The sequence below is a fragment of the Acomys minous genome (assembly GCF_964271855.1).
Source record: "Acomys minous genome assembly, chromosome: 5".
In the NCBI taxonomy this organism is placed as follows: domain Eukaryota; kingdom Metazoa; phylum Chordata; class Mammalia; order Rodentia; family Muridae; genus Acomys; species Acomys minous.
In genome coordinates, this window is record NC_140494.1 from 30,037,760 (window position 1) to 30,058,308 (window position 20,549).

The following is a 20,549-nucleotide window of genomic DNA, read 5'->3' on the forward strand; positions in this document are numbered from 1 at the left end:
AGACAAGTTAAGGAAAAGAGAGGAGACCCCCCCAAATTTAAATTAGACATAAAAGGGAGACTTTAGATACCACTAAAATCCGGAGAATTATTGAAAATTTATATCCTGATAAATTTTAAAGCCTAGAAAGAAGTGGATACTTTTTTAGACATAAGTGATATATTATCTACCAAATTTGAACCAAGAGACTATAAGCAGTGCAAAAATGATAAATGAACAATGAAACTGGGCAAGTAATAGTCTCCCAACAAAGAACATCCAAGTACCAGGTGGGTTTAGCACTGAGTTGGACCAGAGCTCCAGAGTCACGCTATCACACGGCATTGGAAAGGAAGGGATGCTTCTAAACTCACGGTAGGAAGCCTGCACCATCCTGATAAAACCAGGAGATGATACCACACGAAGAGAAAGCTGCTACATGACAAACACCGATGCAAAATCCCTCAGTAAGACAACAGCAAACCAAAGTAAACAACGGACCAAAGTGTTAAAACCCCAGGAGCAAGGTAGTTTCACTCCGGGGGTGTTGGGATAGTTCAACAGATGCAGATAAATCAAGTAACACAGTGCAGAAGTGGGGTGAAGACAACTTACATAATCACCTCAGTGGATATAGAGAAGGTTCTGACAAAATTCAATATCTTTCATGAGTAAAAACCGTAAAGTAATTAGGAACAGTAGGAGCAGACCTCCCCGAGACAGCAACTATCGATTAAAACCAGCAGGGATTATTAGAGCACGTGGGGAAACATAGAAGGATTTCTTCCAAACCGAGGGCAAGAAAGGACGTCTACTCAGCCCACTGATTTGGTGATCACAATAATGTCCCAAGCTGCGTTCTAGTTCCTTCCTTCCTCCTTCCTCCTTCCTCCTTCCTCCTTCCTCCTTCCTCCTCTCTTCCCTCTTTCCTTCTTTCCTTTTTCCTTCCTTCCTCTCCTATCTCCACCATAGTCTCAAGTAGGTCAGGAAGGCCTTGAACTCACAATGTAGCCTTGAACTTCTGCTCCTTCTACCTCTACTTCCTGTGATGTGATTACAGGTGCATTCCCCATGTCTAGTCTGTGCAGTGCAGGAGATCAAGCATAGGGGTTTTTTGGTTTTGGTTTGGTGGTTGTTGCTTTTCCTGCTAGGCACATACTCCACCAGCTGAGCTGTACGTCTCACCCCGAGAAGTGTGATCTAACCACCGACATTTGTCTTCTTTGCTTTACTTTTGGTGTTGACATCAGAATAGGGCCCCCCAAAAGTTTTGCACTGGGGATGCAGATTCACGTATGTTTCCTCGAAAAATGAAGAGCTGTGGATACCATAACAACTTATAAAGATTAAAATTGAGCAGGAGAGATCTCCTTTAAAAAAAAAAAAAAAAAAACCCTTGGCCACTGACTTGAAAAGGGCTTAGTTCACTGAAAATATCTGTTTATATTTTCCTGTTATACCCAGCACAATTAATGACTTAAAACATAAGGCAGGAAAATGTAGTGACAATTTTGGAATTTTGGTTTCTTTTAAAAAACCACAACAATCCCTAGCATTCGGGGAGACAGAGGCAGGGCTACCTCTGTGAGTTCGAGGCCATCCCGCTCTACAAAGTGAGTCCCGGACATCCAAGGCTACCCAGAAAAACCCTGTCAACAACAAAAACAAACAAAATAACCTCCCCCCAAAACCCAAAAATCCACAGCAATATTATAAGAATGTGTCTTTGTTTTAATCCCAAGCATGGGGCTTTGAGGCTGCTTCTCAGCAGCTGACCATGATTTGCCTCGTGCTCTGGCAGAGCATGCTTTTGCCAGCTGCAGATAGTTTCTGCAACTGTGTGGCGCACATAAACGAGAGGGCCCCAAGAGCTGTGGTGGGTGGGTGGTTGCTGTTGGTCGTGGTTTGTTAAGTAGCCCTTCGCCAAGAAGAAACAACAACAAGAAGAAACTAGATTTCCTTGGGGCGAAGATCAAACTGGCCCCAAGGAGCTTGGACACCTCTAATCAGCAGGAAGTAGTCTAACGATACCCTCACCCCTTTCTGACCCCTGACTTTATTCACAGATCTCATCCTTTCCTTTCTGTCCTCCCCCCCCACCACCACCTCTTATCTAGTGTTAGTGGGTTGAAATGGTGGAAGGAAAAGGGAGGAGAAGGATAGAAGCAGAACCAGTGGTAGCAAATGCTGGTTACAGACGAGTTCTTGGTTTTGGGGTTTGTTTTTTTTGTTTTGTTTTTTTGTTTTTTGTTTTTTTTGGCAACAGTAAGTTCCTTAAAGACTAAGTGACTTGGAAACTTTGAGTGTCTAGTAGAACTTCCTGCATGGGTGTGTGTGTGTGTGTGTGTGTGTGTGTGTGTGTGTGTGTGTGTGTGTGTGTAAAAATCAGAGTGGCCACCTAGTGCCAGGAATAGCTGATGCGCTTCAGGAGCTAAATTTTAAATTAAGCTATATTAAATTTAAATGTCACTCTATAGAGTTGGTGGCTACAGTATTGATTTCCCCAATGTCGCTCCACGTCTCTTCCTGGAGTATCACATGCAGCTTATTACTTAACAGCTGGCAATTACTAAAATGAATAGCTCAGGTATTTGCAATGGTGGCTTTAATCTCAAAATCTGGGTCAACAACCACAGAGGAAATCTGCCCACACCCCCTCATATACCCCCCTCACTCTCCTGCAAATGTATGGCCTCTTTTTTTCATTAATTGTCATTGCGTGTGTGTGTGTGTGTGTGTGTGTGTATGTGTGTGTGTGTGTGTGTATGCGCACGCACACGTATGTGTGTGTATACATATATTCCTTTTTAAAATATTAATATTTTATTAATTTATTCATATTACATCTCAATTGTTATCCCATCCCTTGTATCCTCCCATTCTTCCCTCCCTCTCATTTTCCCCCTACTCCCCTCCCCTATGACTGTGACTGAGGGGGACCTCCTCCCCCTTTATATGCTCATAGGGTATCAAGTCTCTTCTTGGTAACCTGCTGTCCTTCCTCTGAGTGCCACCAGGTCTCCCCATCCAGGGGACAAAGATAACCTGCTTAGTCTGTATAGTGTTGCTTGTGTGTATGTTATCAGGGATGCCTGTTTGGTATTAGATAATCAATTGCTGTGCTTTTCCTTGAGAAAGACTGTTTCTTACTTGCTTGTAGTTCGGTGTGTGAGGTTGAGGCTTGGCATGCCTGTTGGTGCTGTCCTTGTTTGGTCAGTCATACTGTTGAGACTTTCTGGGTGTAGCTTCTGACAGTAGCAGGAAACAGTAACGAAAGACTCTTTCCCAGTGGCCGGTGTTCTCCTCTGACCTCTTCCTTCCCAAGTGACTGGGGAACCTCTCACAGGCGCCACCACTCTGGGGATCAGGCTTTTAATGCCGAGACTTTTGGAGACTCCAGACCCAAGTGTCCCAGGCTGTCATGTTCCCTCTCTCTGGGCTTTGCTTTTCTTCATGTCTACAGTCCCCTTCAATCAGAAACTCACTCTCACAAAAGCCTAACATTACTGTAAAGGTGTTATCAACAATACTTGATTCAAAAGCCTGTGGATCACAAGGTTACATAAAGAAGTTACTCTAATCTAAATGCCCCCGGATACATGGAACACACCCAGGGCCTCCCGGAAGGAGATCTGGCCAGCCCCCAGGCTGCCTGCCCTGAGAGTCACACAGGGGGCAAGGGCCAGGTCCCAGCAGCATCTCCGGCAACACAGCTACTGGGGAGGGCATGGAGCAGTTCTTCATTTCTGTGGGGTTGCTTGTGTGCCTGGTCGGCCTGGTGAAGTGCATAAGGTTCTCCCAGTACCTGTTCCTGAGCTTCTGCAAGGCTCTCCCAAGGTCTTTCCTGCGGTCGATGGGACAATGGGCAGGTAAGAGCACTCCTGAGTCTTGCTGATTTGATAGCCCTGTTTCTTATTCTTATGTCTCAGAGCGCCTGTGTGACTTCACATAAAACGTAATGGGTAGAACTAGAAAATCAGGGGAAGGGTCAGGAGACGGTGGGGGAGACTGCCCCTCAGCTCTTACCCAAGAGTCTGTTACTTTGTTAGATCTTCTTTTTGCAGTTTTTCTGATTAATAAATAATAAATAAATAAGGCAGAAATACCTGGGTCCTCATCTATGTATTTCTAAGCCCTGGGCTTACATTTTATTAAAAGGTGTTTAAAAAAATTGAAATCCAAATAGTTTTTTTTTCTTTAATGCATTTATGCCCTTATTCATTAAACTTGGCAGCTTTGTAAACTTTGTCATGGATTTTTTTTTAAGTAACCATATGAGAAATTGTTTAGGATGAGCCTATAGATTTCTAACTGATGCTTCTTACACTTTATGATGTGTGGGCACATGTGTACATATGTATGCATGTGTGTATGTATATATATATAAAATGTGTGGGCACATGCATGCCACCTGAGCTTGCATGTTCCCCAAAGAGCAGTTAAGATGCAATCAGAAACTCTGTGGCTTCAAAGTGAAAAAGTATAATGTTAGCTTGTTTATGAGTCAAGAATGAATAACATTATCACGAGCAAATATGTGATGTCTTCAGACACAGACAAACCAGGGAGGGAACAGATTTCAAGCAGGGACCAAGAAACTCCAGTAACAAGGCTGGAAAATACCCAGAAGAGAGTATACTGAAATCCATGATCAATAAACTTAGATCTTTTTGTTAATTAAAAAAAAAATGGATTTTAGCCCATTATGGTGGCACACGCCTGTAACTCCAGCACTCAGGACGCAGAGGTAGGTGATATCTGTGAGTATAGGCCAGACTGGTCTATAAAGAGTGTCTGGGCCAGCCAAGGATACAGAGAGAAACAAGAGCAGTTAAGATGCAGTCAGGCCGGGCGTGGTGGCGCATGCCTTTAATCCCAGCACTCGGGAGGCAGAGGCAGGCGGATCGCTGTGAGTTCGAGGCCAGCCTGGTTTACAAAGTGAGTCCAGGATGGCCAAGGCTACACAGAGAAACCCTGTCTCAAAAAAAAAAAAAAAGATGCAGTCAGAAACTCTGTGGCTTCAAAGTGAAAAAGTATAATGTTAGCTTGTTTGTTTGTCTCAAGAAACAAACAAACAAACAAAAAATGGACTTTTAATTATCATTTAAATAAGTGTGACCTTAAAAAAAAAAGTGTGCCCTTTAATTGTGGGAGCTAAGGTCAGTTGTAGGTATATGTGTAGTTAATGGTGAAAGTTGGATTTGTAATAATCTGTCTCCAAATTTGGGGATGAAGGGCTTGAAGGCCGGTGAGACTGCTGGGTACCAGTAGACAGTGGAATTGAGGATTAACCCTCCAAGGTCGTCCAGTCCCCCACACCCCGCCACACACACACACATTCCTGTGTCTGCTTTGCTAGGTTCGCTATCTTCCACAGGCATTGAGGGCAGCTGACCTATGGGGTGGAGGAGGGAAGGGACCAGACTTCACTTCTCAGAAGGAACTCTGAGGTGTTCTTAGGGTGACCACTGGGCAGGGGTGAAGCGATAACAGGGTACAGGCTTGCCCTTGAGGTGCTAAGGTTGCACTGCCTCAAGCCTTAAGAAGCCTGGATAAAATACTTGTTGGCTTCAAAGTGTGTTTTTCTAGACTCGTAGATCCTTCCAAACCCACATATACAACCCCAAACAAACAAAAACAAAAACAAAAAAACAAACAACAACAAAAAAAAAAACCCACACACAAAAAACAAAACCCTCCCTTCCAGTGTTCCGTCTGTCAGGGTTACCAAAGACTGGAACTTTGGAGTAAGGGCAGTGTGGCTTTGCAGTATTGGGATTCCTAGGTGGAGATGTATGTCGCTGTGAGAAGGACATGCGTGAAGATGCTTTCTGTTGCTTCAAGACTGTCCCTGTTTCTTGCAGTGATCACTGGAGCGGGCGATGGCATCGGGAAAGCATATTCATTTGAGGTGAGGTGGCTGATTTTTGTGTTGTGGATTTTGGAGACCAGGTCTTGCCATGTCTCACGGGCTGACCTCAAAGGGATCTCCTGCCTTAGCTTTCTAAGTAGTTGAGACTACAGTTGAGTTCTGCCAGCCTAGCTCTGAAGCTTTCCTCTAGGCAATAGTCCCTCCCTTGTTTTTATGAGACATTGATACCACCTATCACTTTCCTGAGTGTAAAAGTTATAGACGCTCATTTAAGAAGTAAAATATGTTTAATATGAGAGTAGTCTTTTAAAAAATACCCATAATCTCATCCTTTAGACATTTAAAAAAATAAAGATTTAGTGTTTGTGTATGCATGCCACTTGTGTAGCCAGAAGAAGGACACCAGATCCCTTGGAGCTGGTGTTACAGGTGGTTATGAACCACACTGTGATGTTAAGGACCAAACCCTGGTCTTCTGGAAGGGCAGCAACTGCTTGTAACCACAGAGCCATCTCTCTGGATGCTGTCTAACCCCAGCCAGCAAACTCGGGATACTCAAAGGGTCCTGTGCCTCCATTTAGACTTCAGGGATTTATGGAGCATTTGGTGTTTTCTGGGTGTAATTGTACCATAGTATTTAGATATTTTAATGCACCCTTAAAAATGTAAACCCAGCCTGGCATGGTGGCATACACCTTTAATCTTAGCACTGGGGGTGGGTGGGGGGAGAAGCAGGATGATATCTGTGAGTTCAAGGCCAGCCTGGTCTACAGAGTGAGATCCTGTCTCAAAATCAATCATCAATCAATCAATCGACCTTTTATTTGTCCCATACAAATAGGGGAAATGCTGGTTCAAAAGTTATTTTTATGGACTAGGTGTATCATGTATAGCTTTTGTTTCAAAGCATTGGGGTGTTGGGGGCACAGAGACAGGGAAGTCTCTCGGGCAAGCTGACTAACTAGACTAGACAATCAGTGATGTCTGGGTTCAACAAGAGATGCTGCCTTGGAAAATAAACTGGAGAATGACTGATAAAGACACCTCATGTAAACTTCATGCACATGCACCCACATGCATACTAGCCTGTGTACACATGTGGGCCCATGCACATTTAAACACACACACACCACACAAGACAGTTGGGGTTTTTTTGTTTGTTTGTTTTGGGGTTTTTTGTTTGTGTGTTTTCTGGTTTTGGATTTTTTGTTTTTTGTTTGTTGTTGTTGTTTTGGGGGGTTGGGGGTTTTTGTTTTGTTTTGTTTTTTATTTTTCGAGACAGGGTTTCTCTGTGTAGCCTTGGCTGTCCTGGACTGGGTTTGTAGACCAGGCTGGCCTTGAACTCACAGAGATCCACCTGCCTCTGCCTCCAAAGTGCTGGGATTAAAGGCGTGCGCCACCACCACCCGGCCACCACACAAAACAGTGTATATTTATAAACAAAATCCTAAAACTACAAGGAGAGAAGTAAGTCTCCTAAACAAGGAAGACAGATGGATGCTCTGAACTTGTCAATTCTCCCCAAATTTCTTTCAAACCTCATGTTTCACATATCATTATTTTTTAAAGTCATATTTAGTTTTTAGCATTTTCTTTTATCAAAAATATTATATTAAATTTTATTTATTAAAAGCCAGGTATAGTGGTGCACGCCTTTAATCCCAGCACTCAGGAGGCAGAGACAGGTGGATCGATGTGCCTTCAAGGCCAGCCTGGTCTACAAATCGAGTCCAGGACAGCCAAGGCTACACAGAGAGGCCCAGTCTTGAAAACTCACAACAAAACTTTTTTCACATTTATTTATTTGTGTGTGCGCGTGCATGCATGTAGAGATCAGAAGGCAGCTGCAGACTCAATTTTCTCCTCCATTAAGTGGATCCTTCAGATTGAACTAGGGTCATTGAACTTGGTGGCAAGTGCTTTACTCACTGAGCTGTTTGTCCAGCTGCACAAAATATTATTTTTAAGAGGCAATGTAATATTCTGTCAAATGAAGGCTTATAACTCGGCCATTTTTTTTTCTCACTGAAAAATTTAGATTAAAATTTCTGAGTTTTCTTCATTCTTTATAAACTGGAAACACCTGTCAGTGAATGTGGATGGTGGAGATTGTGGCCATAGTGAAGGCTGCGTGGTCTCAGTGGGCTCTAGGGAGCCATGGGAAGCCCTGCCGTCCTAGCCAGTCCCTCACATGTCACCATAAGCTGGGTGGCCTGGACAGCTCATACCTTACAGGGCTAGAGGCTCCGTGATGGATGCTCTCTCTTCATCCTGGTTTACAGACAGCAAACTTCTCGGTAGACCCCCAGGACACAAGCTCTCCAGGCCTATTCTAAGGGTCCTAACCCCTCCACAAGGCCTTTACCCCCGTGAGCTAACCTACAGCATGTGAAGACCTTGCCTTTGGCTGTTTTCACAGTCAGGGCTACGGTTTCAATACATTAAGTTTGAGGGGGCGCAAATATTCAGCGCCTATGAAGACTGTACTCAACCACAGAATGGAACCCCTATCTCTCCATCCCAGAGGTGAGAGGCAGAGTAAACCACACTGTGTGCTATGGCAGCGACAGGTGTCCTGGAGCCCTTCTATATACACTCTGGGGTGTGACTCATCTTATGAACACCATTTAAGATGTTCCAGGTGCTGGCAACAGAACATGTGTGCCCAGTTTCCACCCCAGGAGGGAAATGTGTGGCCTTTGGTCTCTGAGTTCCTCACACTTTACTCTCAGTCTCATAAGGATGCCCTACATGCAGTATTGGCTGGTCCTCGGTAGATGGTGAGGGTCACATCTGAGTGTAGAGAGCAGAAAGAGGGCTCAGCGGCTGCTTTCCAAAGCAGTGTGGCCTCCTGTCACCAAAAACTGGGAAAGAAAGGCTGATGTGTTGGCTCAGCAGGCAAAGGCATTTGATGCCCAACCTGGAACCTGACTGCAATCCCAATATCCACGTGCCCCGCCTCTCTGACACACACACACACACACACACACACACACACACACACAAACATTCCACCTCACACCTACCACACATACACACACCTCACCCCACACTATCCTATACCACACCACACACACACACACACACACCCTATGCCACACTAACCCCCGAACACCCACATACCCCCCACACACAAACACACATACCCCACTTCATACTACCCATCACACACACACACACACACACACACACACACACACACACACACACTACCCCTACACCATCCCTACCTCATAGCCACACCCACGCACACATACTAAATATAATACAATATTTAGTCAGAATGCCATCTCTCTCACTGCTGTAACTTGAAGCTTGACTTTCCCCTAAAGGCATGTTTGTGAGGCTCCTAGGAGGCTCCTGTGAATTTTCATAGGCCCAGGGGGGAAATGGGTTCTGATGTGTCGGTAATGCCCTGCTGCCCCAAAGTGAGCAGCTTTCCATGCTGAGTTTGCTCACCACAGGTCCACAGCAAAGGGGTCACTGGCCACTGATAGGAACTCCTGTAACCTGAGCCAAAATAAACCTTGCTGCCTTTTAAGCTGTTTATCTCAAGCATTTTGTCACACTTTCAGAAAACTGATACACACTATATCACCTTCTCATAATGCTTTCCTAGTTCAGGTCAGGTTTCTGGAGAGGCCCAAAGCACCTACCATTCATGGCCTTAACCTCTGAGCTCTGGATTGCTAAGCTACTTGGATTCTTTCAGATTTCTCTTTCTTTCCTTGAATCCACGTTGAACTTACTTTTCTTGGTACTTGGAAGAGATCCCAAGTCAAAGCGGTCATCACTTTCTTACTTTCTTTACCATCTTATACAGCATAGATCAGGAGTTAGGAGCTGGGGGCTGGGCGGGCATGTCAGCCTCACCCTGGCAGGATGTGCTGACTCTGGCAAATGAAGTGATGCATCATCCCAGGCTTCTGAGTCACGGCCAGCACCAGGACCATGCTGGCATGCTGTACCATCCTTGACTAATTCTTGCTTTGTTCTTCTGTTCCTTCATATTTCCTGTCCTTTTACAAAGTTAATTAAATATTTTCCTGGGCTCCCAGACTTCCCTCAGGCAGTGTCTCCCCATTCCTGAGAGTCCATTCTCCTCTGCTAACTGCTGCTCCTAGGAAAGATGTTTAGTGTGGGGTGGTCTAGACCCCATGTCTGAGAACCGGCCAGATGTGCGGGTAGTCCGTGCTTGCCTCTGACCATCACTGGCAGAATCCGTGTCACCTGGGCTTCTGTAAGGGTTAAACAGAGTGAGTTGCACAGAATGCTACATAGAGAACACTTTCTAAGTTTAGCTTCTATTTGTATTGAAAGTTTAAATTGTGTTTTCTAGGACTGGAAAGGCGACTCATCCATTAAGAGCGCTTGCTATTTTTTTGCCACAGACTTGAGTTTGGTTCCCAGCACTGACATGGTGGCTCAGGAATATCTGTAATGCTAGTTCAAGGGGACTCAGGGGATCGAGTGCCCTCTTCTGGCCTCTAAGGGCATTGCATGCACATGGTGCACAGAAAAACCACACATGCACATAAAAAAATAAATAAATGAAATTTAAAATTTCCAGACTTTGCTTTCACATTCTCTCCACTCCCTCTCTCTTCTCCCCTCTCCTCCTCATTGGGGACTTTGTTAGGGTTCTCTAAAGAAACAGTCCAATTACGGAAGGAGGGAGGAGAGACAGAGAGTAGAAGTGAAATCAAGAGCAGATCTGTGTGTTTGGGGAGAGATGCATCACTTTTTAAAAAGGAATTGGTTCACATTATTCTGGAAGGTGGTATACTCCAGATCTTAAGGGTAGAATGGTAGTCTGCAGATCTGGGCATGAGGTTCACTCACACTGAGGCGGACTAATACTTAAGGTAAAATCTTCTGATTTTGTTATTTCCAACTGAAATACACATTTACATGCCAACCCTGGTGGGACACACCTGTAATTCCAGTCTTTGGGAAGTAGATGCACAAGTTGCTTTCAGCTCCATAGCAAATTTGAGGTCATCCTAGGCTACATGAGACCCTGTTTCAACAGACCAACAAATAAAAATCAAAAGACAATAATAAAAGAAACACAGACATACTCACCCATTCACAGAAGCATACTACATGCCTGGGTACCATGATCTACCCAGGTTGACACATGGAACAAGCCATCTTGGAAAAGATGGCTGAGATGTGTTCTCCTTCTGTTATTTCTATCTCACCATGTCTCACATCTCTTTAGTCACTTTTTCTCTGCTTTGAGAACTTCTGTTTTTGTTTTTTGGGTTTTTTTTTTTTTTTTTTTTTTTTTTTTTGGCGAGGGAGGAGAGGAAGCTGGGGCAGGTCTGTAGACAAAGTCTTCTGCTGACTTTTCTTTACTCTCTAACTTCTGGGTTCATCTGTCATTCTTGAAGGATAGTTTTGCTGGGTATAGGATTTGCAGCTGATGATGCCTTCCTTTCAGCACTTCAAAAAGACCATGTTGCTTGGCTTCAGTCTTCAGTTCCAAGGGCATGTCTGACAGATTTTGAGTTGCCTTTCCACTGTTTCTCATCGGCTTCCTTCAGTGTGTTTTCTTTGTGTTTAGTTACCAGAAATGTAGTTCTGACATGTCTTGCCATAACTCTCTGTGATGTTATTCAGCCTGAGGGAGGTCCATTCAGCCTCTTGTCATGTAGTTGGAAGTTTTCTTCTATCACTTCTTTGAATACTGTTTTGATCCTCTCCTCTTGGCTCCTGGTGCCTTAGAGACATGCTTGCTAATCTACCTCCTCTGCTCCAGGGTATCTTTCCTCTGTTGCTTAGATTAAGATAATTTTGCCGGGGGGCATGGTGGAGCACACCTTTAATTCCAGTGCTTTAATCCCAGGAGGCAGAGGCAGGTGGATCACTGTGAGTTCGAGGCCAACCTGGTCTACAAAGCGAGTCCAGGACAGCCAAGGCTACACAGAGAATCCCTGTCTGGAAAAACCAAAAAATAAAAATAAAAAAATTAATAATAATAATAATAATAATAATAATAATAATAAAAGAGAAGAAAAATTTGATTCATTCCACTCTACTATTAAGCTCATCCACTGATTAAAATTGCTGAGGCAAAAATAGTGATGCACATTTGTAATCCTATTACCCTGAAAATAGAGGCGGGAGGATCAGGAGTTCAAGACCATCATAATGAGTTTGAGGCCAGCCTGTGCTACACATGACCCTGTGGGGTTTGTTTGTTTGTTTGTTTGCTTGTTTGTTTAAACCAAACAGATAAGACTTTCCCCCTCAAGCCTTTTCTTTTCATGTGCCCACAAAGACTCTTTAAGGTACTCTTCAAAAAGAAATATTTTTATTTGTGTATGCTGTACATCACATGTGTGTTTGTGAACACCATATAAGTGTAGGTGTGAGGAGCCCAGGAAAAGGCATCAGATCCCCTGGAGCTGGAGTTACAGACAGTTAGCTGTGAGTGGCCTGGTGGGGTAGGAGGAAGACTTTTGAATTATCTCTCCAGCCCCATTGTTGAAAATTTCCCCCCCTTTTTTGAGACAGGGTTTCTCTGTGTAGCCTTGGCTGTCCTGGACTTGCTTTGTAGACCAGGCTAGCCTTGAACTCATAGCAATCCACCTGCCTCTGCCTCCTGTGTGCTGGGATGAAAGGCATGCATCACCACACAGGGCTTGTTGAAACATTTTTTATCCTTTAAAATATTGTCAGAAAGTTCTAAAATATAGGCATCTAATTATCTTTTTCTTACTCAAACTTCTTTGTATGTTCAGTTTAAAAAAATTTTTTTTTAACTGGGTCCTGGACATTTCTGACAAAATGTCACAGGTCATAGATCCTACTTAAGTCTGTTCATACAGGCTTATACTGAGGTTACCCTACAGCTGAGGAAAGGACCAGGTTTTGCACTCCACTGAAAACCCCTTCCTCCTTGCTACCCCTGGGTCACGGTTGCATGGTCAGCCCCCTAACCACATCAAGCTTTGTTTTGGCTGAGGCCATAGTTCTTTTTCTAAGGTGTATATTTGAAATGGGGTAGTTATGACTGGTGTGTGTGTGTGTGTGTGTGTGTGTGTGTGTGGCTGTGTGTGTGTGTGTCTGTGTGTGTGTGTGTCTATGTGTGTGTCTGTGTGTGTGAGTGTGTGTGTAAGTGTGTGTGTGTCTGTGTGTCTGTGTGTGAGTGTGTGTGTGTGAGTGTGTGTGTGTCTGTGTGTGTGTGTGTGTCTATGTGTGTGTGTGTCTGTGTGAGTGTGTGTGTGTGAGTGTGTGTGTGTCTGTGTGTGTGAGTATGTCTGTGCGTGTGTGTGTCTGTGTGTGTCTGTGTGTGTCTCTGTGTGTCTGTGTGTGTGTCTGTGTGTGTGTGCTGACTACCGTAGGTATGTGTGGAGGCTAGCAGTTGGTGTCATGTGTCTTACTCTGTAGTCCTACATGTTAGCAGTTTTGTTTCCTTACACTATATATACTGCTGTTGGTCTTGGAATTTTTGGATGTCAAAATGTATCATAGAAATAAAGGGCTTGGGGCTAGAGAGATAGCTCAGTGGTTGAGAGCACTGACTGCTCTTCCTAAGAGCTGGATTCCGTCCCTGCACTCACACGGTGGCTCAGCTTTCAAAGGATGTGACACCTTCTTCTGGACCCAATGAACACCCGTACGCACATGATGCAGACATGCCAGCAAAAAACTCACACACATAAAATAACGTTCAAAAGTTAAGACAAGAAAGAAAAGACAAAGCAGGTTTGAAGATAGTCAACAACATTTGTATTACTCTGGCAAAAAGCAGGTGGGCTCTGGAAGGTTGTGTTCCGGCTGCCTGTACTGGTGCTCTCTTCCAGCAGTCTTTCTGACCTAGATAATTGCTTCCTCTAATGGAGTTCCTGAAATACAAAGTAAACTATTTACTTGTCTATCTTATAGAAATGTTATCATATTTATGTATATATGTGTATGTGTGTATGTGTGTGTATGTCTGTATGTGTGTGTATGTCTGTATGTGTGTGTATGTCTATATGTGTGTATGTATATATATATGTGTGTGTGTGTGTGTATGTATGTGTGTGTATGTATGTATGTATGTATGTATGTATGTATGTATGTTTGTATGTATGTATTTTGAGACAAGGTCTCTGTTTGAGCCACCTGGAGCTAGCTAGTTAGTTCTGCAGACCCACCTGTCTCTGCCTCCCCTGGTCTTGGATTACAGATGTTCACTGCCGTGCGTAGGCGGGGAATTCAACTCCTTGTGCTTGCACAGACCAGCACAGCACCTTCCCCACAGAGCCTTCTCCCAGCCCCTGCCTAAGCACCCTCACTAGCTCTCCTGTTAGGCTTCCTCCGTTCTGATCCTTTGATCAGAGAAAATGAGCTTCCTTGGGATTTGGTTGGTATTTCTGATTTATCCAAGCTCCAGCTTAATTAAATAACTCTGGAAATTTCAAGGTAGCGCTTAATGGCAGAGATGGGGGAATGTGCTTCTCCGGCTTCTCCCGCTTTCCGGAAGCCTATTCTGTGCACATTTTAGTTTAATCCACATTCATCTTCAAAGCGGTCTGAGAGGGGTTTTCCTCTTGCTAAAGGAATTTCAAGTATCAACCAAAGTAGGTGGAGGGGGCGGGGCGGACCAAAAAAACAACAACAACAAAGCCATCGGAAGGGCCAGGCTGGGAGGTTCAGGGTGGGCTTCCTCTGAGGCCCTTGTCCCCTCCGTCTGCACCTGAATTCCAGCCCTGTCTTCTATTCTCTGCCACACAGAGGAAGCCCTGTCTTGCTCGCACCACCGGGTGTAGATTAACAGCCACAAGCACCTTTCTTGACCCAGGCCCCCATTCAAGCCTGCGACTGCTGCAGAGATCCAGGACCGGCGCTGCAGTGCATTCTGGGAAAGGCCTTGCCTCTCGGGGCTTAACTCTCTGAAAGGGGGCTGAAGACCCGCATATGGAGCCTGTCAGGCCAGACTTTCTCAGAATAAGATTGAGTCCTGCTTGAGCAGACAAAGGAGACAATGCCGCCCAGACAGCACAGTGCTGTCTGAGCCCCTTTTGGCCCAGACCACTTCACATGCTGCGTGGAAACCCTCTCCAGGAAAAGGCGCCACCAAGGAGAGGCTGGAGCCCACAGGCAAAGAGCACCCTTTGTACTGAAAATGCAAATTGTTTTCCATTTAATGGACAACTTCCCCTTCAGGAAGCCAGTGAAGTGAACTGGGAGACAAAAGTCCTTCATTCCCAAGTCACCTTTGTGATAGATTCCAACTCTCCAAATTGGTGGAGGTGGGGACTCCGTATGGCACCATCAGCCCAGAAATGCCATAGCACTGGGTTTATGGATTTTCCTCCTAGCTAATATTTTATTTTTAAAACTGCTTGGTGAAATCCTATTTTAAGTTACATTTCCCAGAAGGGTAGTGATGGTTCTGTGTATGTTTTTGATTGGGAGAGATATAAAAGAAAACAGCAGAAAAACTCATATACATAAACTAAAAACAAATAAATCTTTCTCTTAAAAGAAAAAAGAAAACTCCTAGTTATGTGTTGAAGATAATGGCTGACCGTAACAAGGAGCCTTGATACCACTCAGAAGGTTCTTAGACTCGCATGCTCTCCTGTCTAGAGGCCCGGTCAGTGTCCTTCCTTCTGGTCCCCACTGCAGCCCTTGCACCGAAGCTCTTCAGGCTGCCCTGAGTAAAGAGAAGTGGAGAGAAACCAGCACACGTGCCAGGTTTGCCAGGGTTGGTTTCTCACCTTCTCTTGACAGAGAACCAGGCCCCTTAAAGGCCGTGGCACCGAGCCTCATCACATGCCCGGGAGAGCAAGCTCTCTAGTGTCTGCATTTACCCCTTAGGTTCAGCCTCTGTCCACTGAACAGCAGTGAGGGCCCTGTGTCCCTATACCCTGCTTTCAGCTTCACCCCCCTCCCTCCACCCCTCTCAGTGCCTGCCCGCATGCTGCTGTGCTAGAACTCACTCTGTAGGCCAGGCTGGCTTCGAACTCAGAGATCCACTTACCTCTGCCTCCTGAGTTCTGGGAATAAAAGCATGCTTAACTTTGATCTATTTTTAGGGGTGTTTTGTTTTGTTTTGAAAGATTTATTTATTTGTGTATGTATTTATTATGTATTCAGTGTTCTGCCTGCATGTACACCTGCACACCAGAAAAGGGCACCAGATCTCATTATAGATGGTTGTGAGCCCCTATGTGGTTCCTGGGAATTGAACTCAGGACCTTTGGAAGAGCAGCCAGTGCTCTTTAACCTCTGAGCCATCTCTCTAGCTGTCAACTTTGATTTTTTTTTTTTTTTTTTTGGGCAGGATATCCTAAAGAGACTATTTTCCTTCAGAAGGCTGTATACTTACAATAGTCAGATAACATACAGCAAAATAGCCTAGATTACAAACCATCCTAAGCCGTGCATGTAAGAGACTCACAAGAGGCCAAAAGAGCTGAACCTTATATAGGGCATAAGGAGATAGGGACTGGGCCCTCAGGAAGAAGGGAGATGGTGCAGGAAATCGGGGATACAGATGAGGGTTTCCCCCGAAGCACCCATCATGGTGCCCTTGGGCCAATGTCACACTGTAATCTGTCTCTGTGTGTGTGAGACAAGAAAAGCCTCTGCCTCCATTCTCTGTCTCCTTTATGAATGTTTATGTGTGTGTTATGTTTGTGTGTATTCATGTACACATGAATGTCCCTGGAGCTGGAGTGACAGATAGTTGTAGCCACCCAACGTATGTGCTGGGAACCAAACTCCCGTCCTCTGCAGGAGTAGGGGCCCTCCTAACCAGTGAGCCATCTCACCAGCCCCTTGGTTTGTTTTGCTTTGTTTTGTTTTGTTTAATAATTACTTAATCATTTTGCTTATTCTTATAAAAGGACATCTTTTCAAAATGTTTATTTTCAAAGGTCTGCAGCTTTCTCTGAGTGGCCAACCCAAAGTATGTGACAGAGTATGTTTAGTGTGCTATTCGACTCTTCTCTCTCTGGGGAGCTGTGACCCTGGCACAGACATGTGGGCAGCCTTGCTCTTCATAAAGGGTCTCAGGGAAGCTGCAAGCCTGTTGCCAGCCCTTAAGGATGGGCATTGAAGTTGACTTCAGTTGTTCTTGTGGTGTGTGTGTGTGTGTGTGTGTGTGTGTGTGTGTGTGTGTGTGTGAGTGTGTGTTACAGTGCCAGCCAAGAGCACCACCTTATTAGGAAGCCTGCTAGCTAGGCTAGTATTGAACTTTCATTTTGGATTCTACTGCCAGTTTGTTCTTTATGAGACTGATATGATCTGATGCCACCCAAGAGAAGCTGAGGTCTTGTATTCACCAGACTGTAGCCTGAAGTAGTATAGAGTCCACTTTTTGTCACATTGATGTGTACTCTTGGTTGATGATAGCCATAGAATTCCAGAAGCAAAAAAAAACCCACTAGGCAAGGTCATTTATTTTCATTCTCCTTATCTAGGCAGTTTGAGGCTACTCCCTAGCATCTAGGAGGGCTCCCCACACAGTGTGGTAGACAAGAACAGTCATCATTCTGAAAGCAAAATTCCTGGTGGCTGCAGGAAACAGCCCAGAGACCATTCTTGCATTAAAGTCACCAAGACAAGGAAAAGCATTGTCTTGCCCTGGCCTTGGAGATTGTCACCTCTTTCCCTTGCTCCATATAGGTCTGTCTTATCCCAGCAGGGAGTTCATAATATCCACTCTGTGTTGCTCTAGCTGCCCCAAGCCCCAGTTTACCTTTTCTATCTGGCCTCGTTTTAAAAGTTCATCCGTGCTGAAGGTGGTCCTCTGACTTTCAGTGTTGTAGAGCAGTTATCACTCTATAATAGCATCCCAGTGCATCCCAATATAGTTACGGTTTCATCAGTCAGCAGACACCATGTTTTCCCCCTTACATCTATTCCTGTCTCCTAGAGGACAGACAGGCAAGTGGACAGCATCCATGAGAAGAGAACTGCCGAGTCATGGGCCGTGTTTCCTGATGGTCAGCACTCTCAAACGATGGTGTTTGTTCTCCAGAGAGCCTAAAGTGTCAAGGTTATAGGCACTACATAAAAAGAGAGAACTTGGCCTCCTTTTATTCTTTTAAAGGATTATGTAATTTCGGAATGATTGGGTTTTTTTGCAATGTTTGTTAGAGTTTACCAGGAGGATAATCTGTGCTTGGAATTCTCTTTGTGGAACAATTTAAGATTCTTGTTTATAATCTTATTGCCTTATTTTATTTTATTTTTTGTTTTATGAGACAGTGTTTCTCTGTGCAGCCCTGGCTGTTCTGGAACTCACTTTGTAGTCCAGACTGGCCTCAAATTCACAGAGATCTACCTGCTTCTGCTTCCGAGTGCTGGGATTAAAGGTGTGTGCTACCACCCCCCAACTTGTTTTTGTTTTTCTTGAGACAGAGTCTCTCTACATAGTATTGGCACAATGTAGACCAGGCTGGTCTCAAACTTACAGAGATCCATCTGCCTTCTTAGTGATGGGATTAAAGGCAGAAGCAGGCAGATCTCTGTGAGTTCAAGGCCAACTTGGTCTATAAAGTGAGTCAAGGACAGCCAGGGGTCTGGTACACGGAAAAACCCTGTTTCAAAAAAACACAACAAAACCAACTAAACAAAAAAGATTATTTTATGTGTATGAGTGTTTTACCCACATGTATTTACGTGTATTGCATGGGTACCTGGTGTTGACAGGGGTTAAGCAAGGGTGCCAGACCTCAGAAACTGAAGTGACTGTTAGTCATCTGATGTGCGTTCTGCAAACTGGACCTGAGTCCTCTGCAAGAGCCGCAAGTGCTCTTCACTGCTGAGCCATCTCTTCAGCCCTGGCCTGGCCTCTTAATCAATTTTAAAGAACTTTAGCAGGAATTGTGTTTGTTATAAAGCTGTCACCTCGTTCATAAGACTCACTAGGAAGGCTCCATCCCCACTTTAGAAAACAAGAAGAAACCAGGAGAGACAAGACAGCTGAGCCCAGGCAAACCCCAGGGGCAGCATAGTTGGTGTTTCTACGCCCTCCCATCCATCTCATGGTTGCCTCCTGGGACTCTTTTGGTGAAGATGTTTGATGACATCGTCTCTAGAGCTATTATCCAGGTTCTGAAGCCTCCATTTCTCTGTCCCCTTTTTCGTTTCTATCAGAGCAGTGCCATAGCTACCTGTCAACCTTTCAACTGATGTGTTTCATTTTCTTAATTAAAATAAAGTTGATATTTAATGTCTTTGTGTGTGCGTGTGTGTGTGTGTGTGTGTGTGTGTGTGTGTGTGTGTGTGTATGTCTGTGTGTGGCGGTGTATGCACAGGAAAACGTTCGCCGCAGTGTGTGTGTTCCTCTTGCTGTGTGTGCATGTGTGTGTTTATCTGTGTATGTGCATGTATGTATGCAAGTGTGTACATGTGCGTGTACATGTATGTGTACATGCATGCAGGCAAATGTTTGCCTTCCACAGTGGAAGGTCAGAGGACATTTTTGAGCATTGGCCCTACCTTCTGCCTTGTTTGAGACAGGATTTCTTGCTATATGCTTTATATGCCAGGCCAGCTGGTCTGTGAGCTTCTGGGGACTTGCCCTTCTCTGCCTCCCTTCTTAGCTTTACTGTGTGAGCAGTACGATGGGTGTGTGCTACCTGGCCTGGCTTTGCATAGCAATGGCTTTACCAGCTGCACTGTCCCTCCAGACCTGCTTTATTTTGCTATGTTCTTTTTCAATGTAAAAATTAAGAATAACTTTTAAAAAAAAAGAAAGTCCTTATTGTATAGCTCAGCATGTACTTCAATTAAGATTGCATTTGTTATTGAGGCAGGGTTTTGTTACAGAGCTCAGGATAACTTCAAACTTGGAGCAGTCCCCCTGCCTCTGTGCTGGGATTTACAGGTTGCATGCAGCGTCATCTCAACGCAGCTTTGAGGAGCAGCCCTTCTGGTTTTTCTCTCGCTCCTCTGAGGACCACAGCCTTGGTTGTTTTAAACATGGTCTCCAGAGGCTCTTCCTTGCTAGCCTCTTCCCCTTTGCTCTGCCCTGCATGCTCACTGCCTCCCACCAATGTGTCTGGGCCAGCTGTTCAGGGAGGAAGAGGCTGCTGTGCAACACTGTTGTGCAGGTTCCCTGTGCAGCCTATAGGAGAGGCGAGTCTCTTCTTATGTCCTGCCTGGTTGGTGGATGTTAAGGCTCCTCTCCTTTTTGTTCTAAATGCCCTGGGCTCAGCTCTGGGGCAGAGAAATGCACTTGGGCTAATAGCTTTAGAAACAGCTCGTAGCACTCTTTATCTGGTGCTAGTGTGGCCAGAGAGTTTACAAAGTTCAGAGATTTTGATAACAATTTCATTGATTATTTCAAAATAGAAGAGAAGGTTTTGCATATTCAAACACAAATAAATGATCCATATTTGAGATGACAGCTATTCTAGGCCCTCAAGGTGATTATAACACACTGGAAATATGTATTGAAATGTTACATTAAAATTACTACGTGCCAATTAAAGAAAGCATATGTTAGCCAGGCACGGTGGAGCACACCTTTAATCCCAGCACTCAGGAGGCAGAGGCAGGTGGATTGCTATGAGTTCGAGGCCAGCCTAGTCTACAAAGTGATTCCAGGACAGCCGAGACAACACAGAGAAACCCTGTCTCAAAAACAAACAAACGAATAAAAAAAGCGAATATGTTGTTTGTATGTTAGTCTATGTATATAAGAGCATGTATACACATATCTTTTTAAATTAAGTTTTAAATT

At 44.5% G+C, this 20,549-nt stretch overlaps 1 protein-coding gene across 1 annotated transcript in view; it reads left to right on the top strand.

Moving 5' to 3' along the window:
• Positions 1–3,706: 3,706 nt before the first annotated feature.
• Positions 3,707–20,549, top strand: part of HSD17B3 (hydroxysteroid 17-beta dehydrogenase 3) — a gene marked incomplete at its 5' end in the record, with an annotated part of 39,314 nt that continues 22,471 nt past the window's right edge. The window contains 2 exons of the mRNA XM_084783745.1: positions 3,707–3,848; positions 5,844–5,890. Of these exons, the coding sequence (XP_084639871.1) occupies positions 3,707–3,848; positions 5,844–5,890 (189 nt within the window). The remainder of the gene's footprint in view (positions 3,849–5,843; positions 5,891–20,549) is intronic.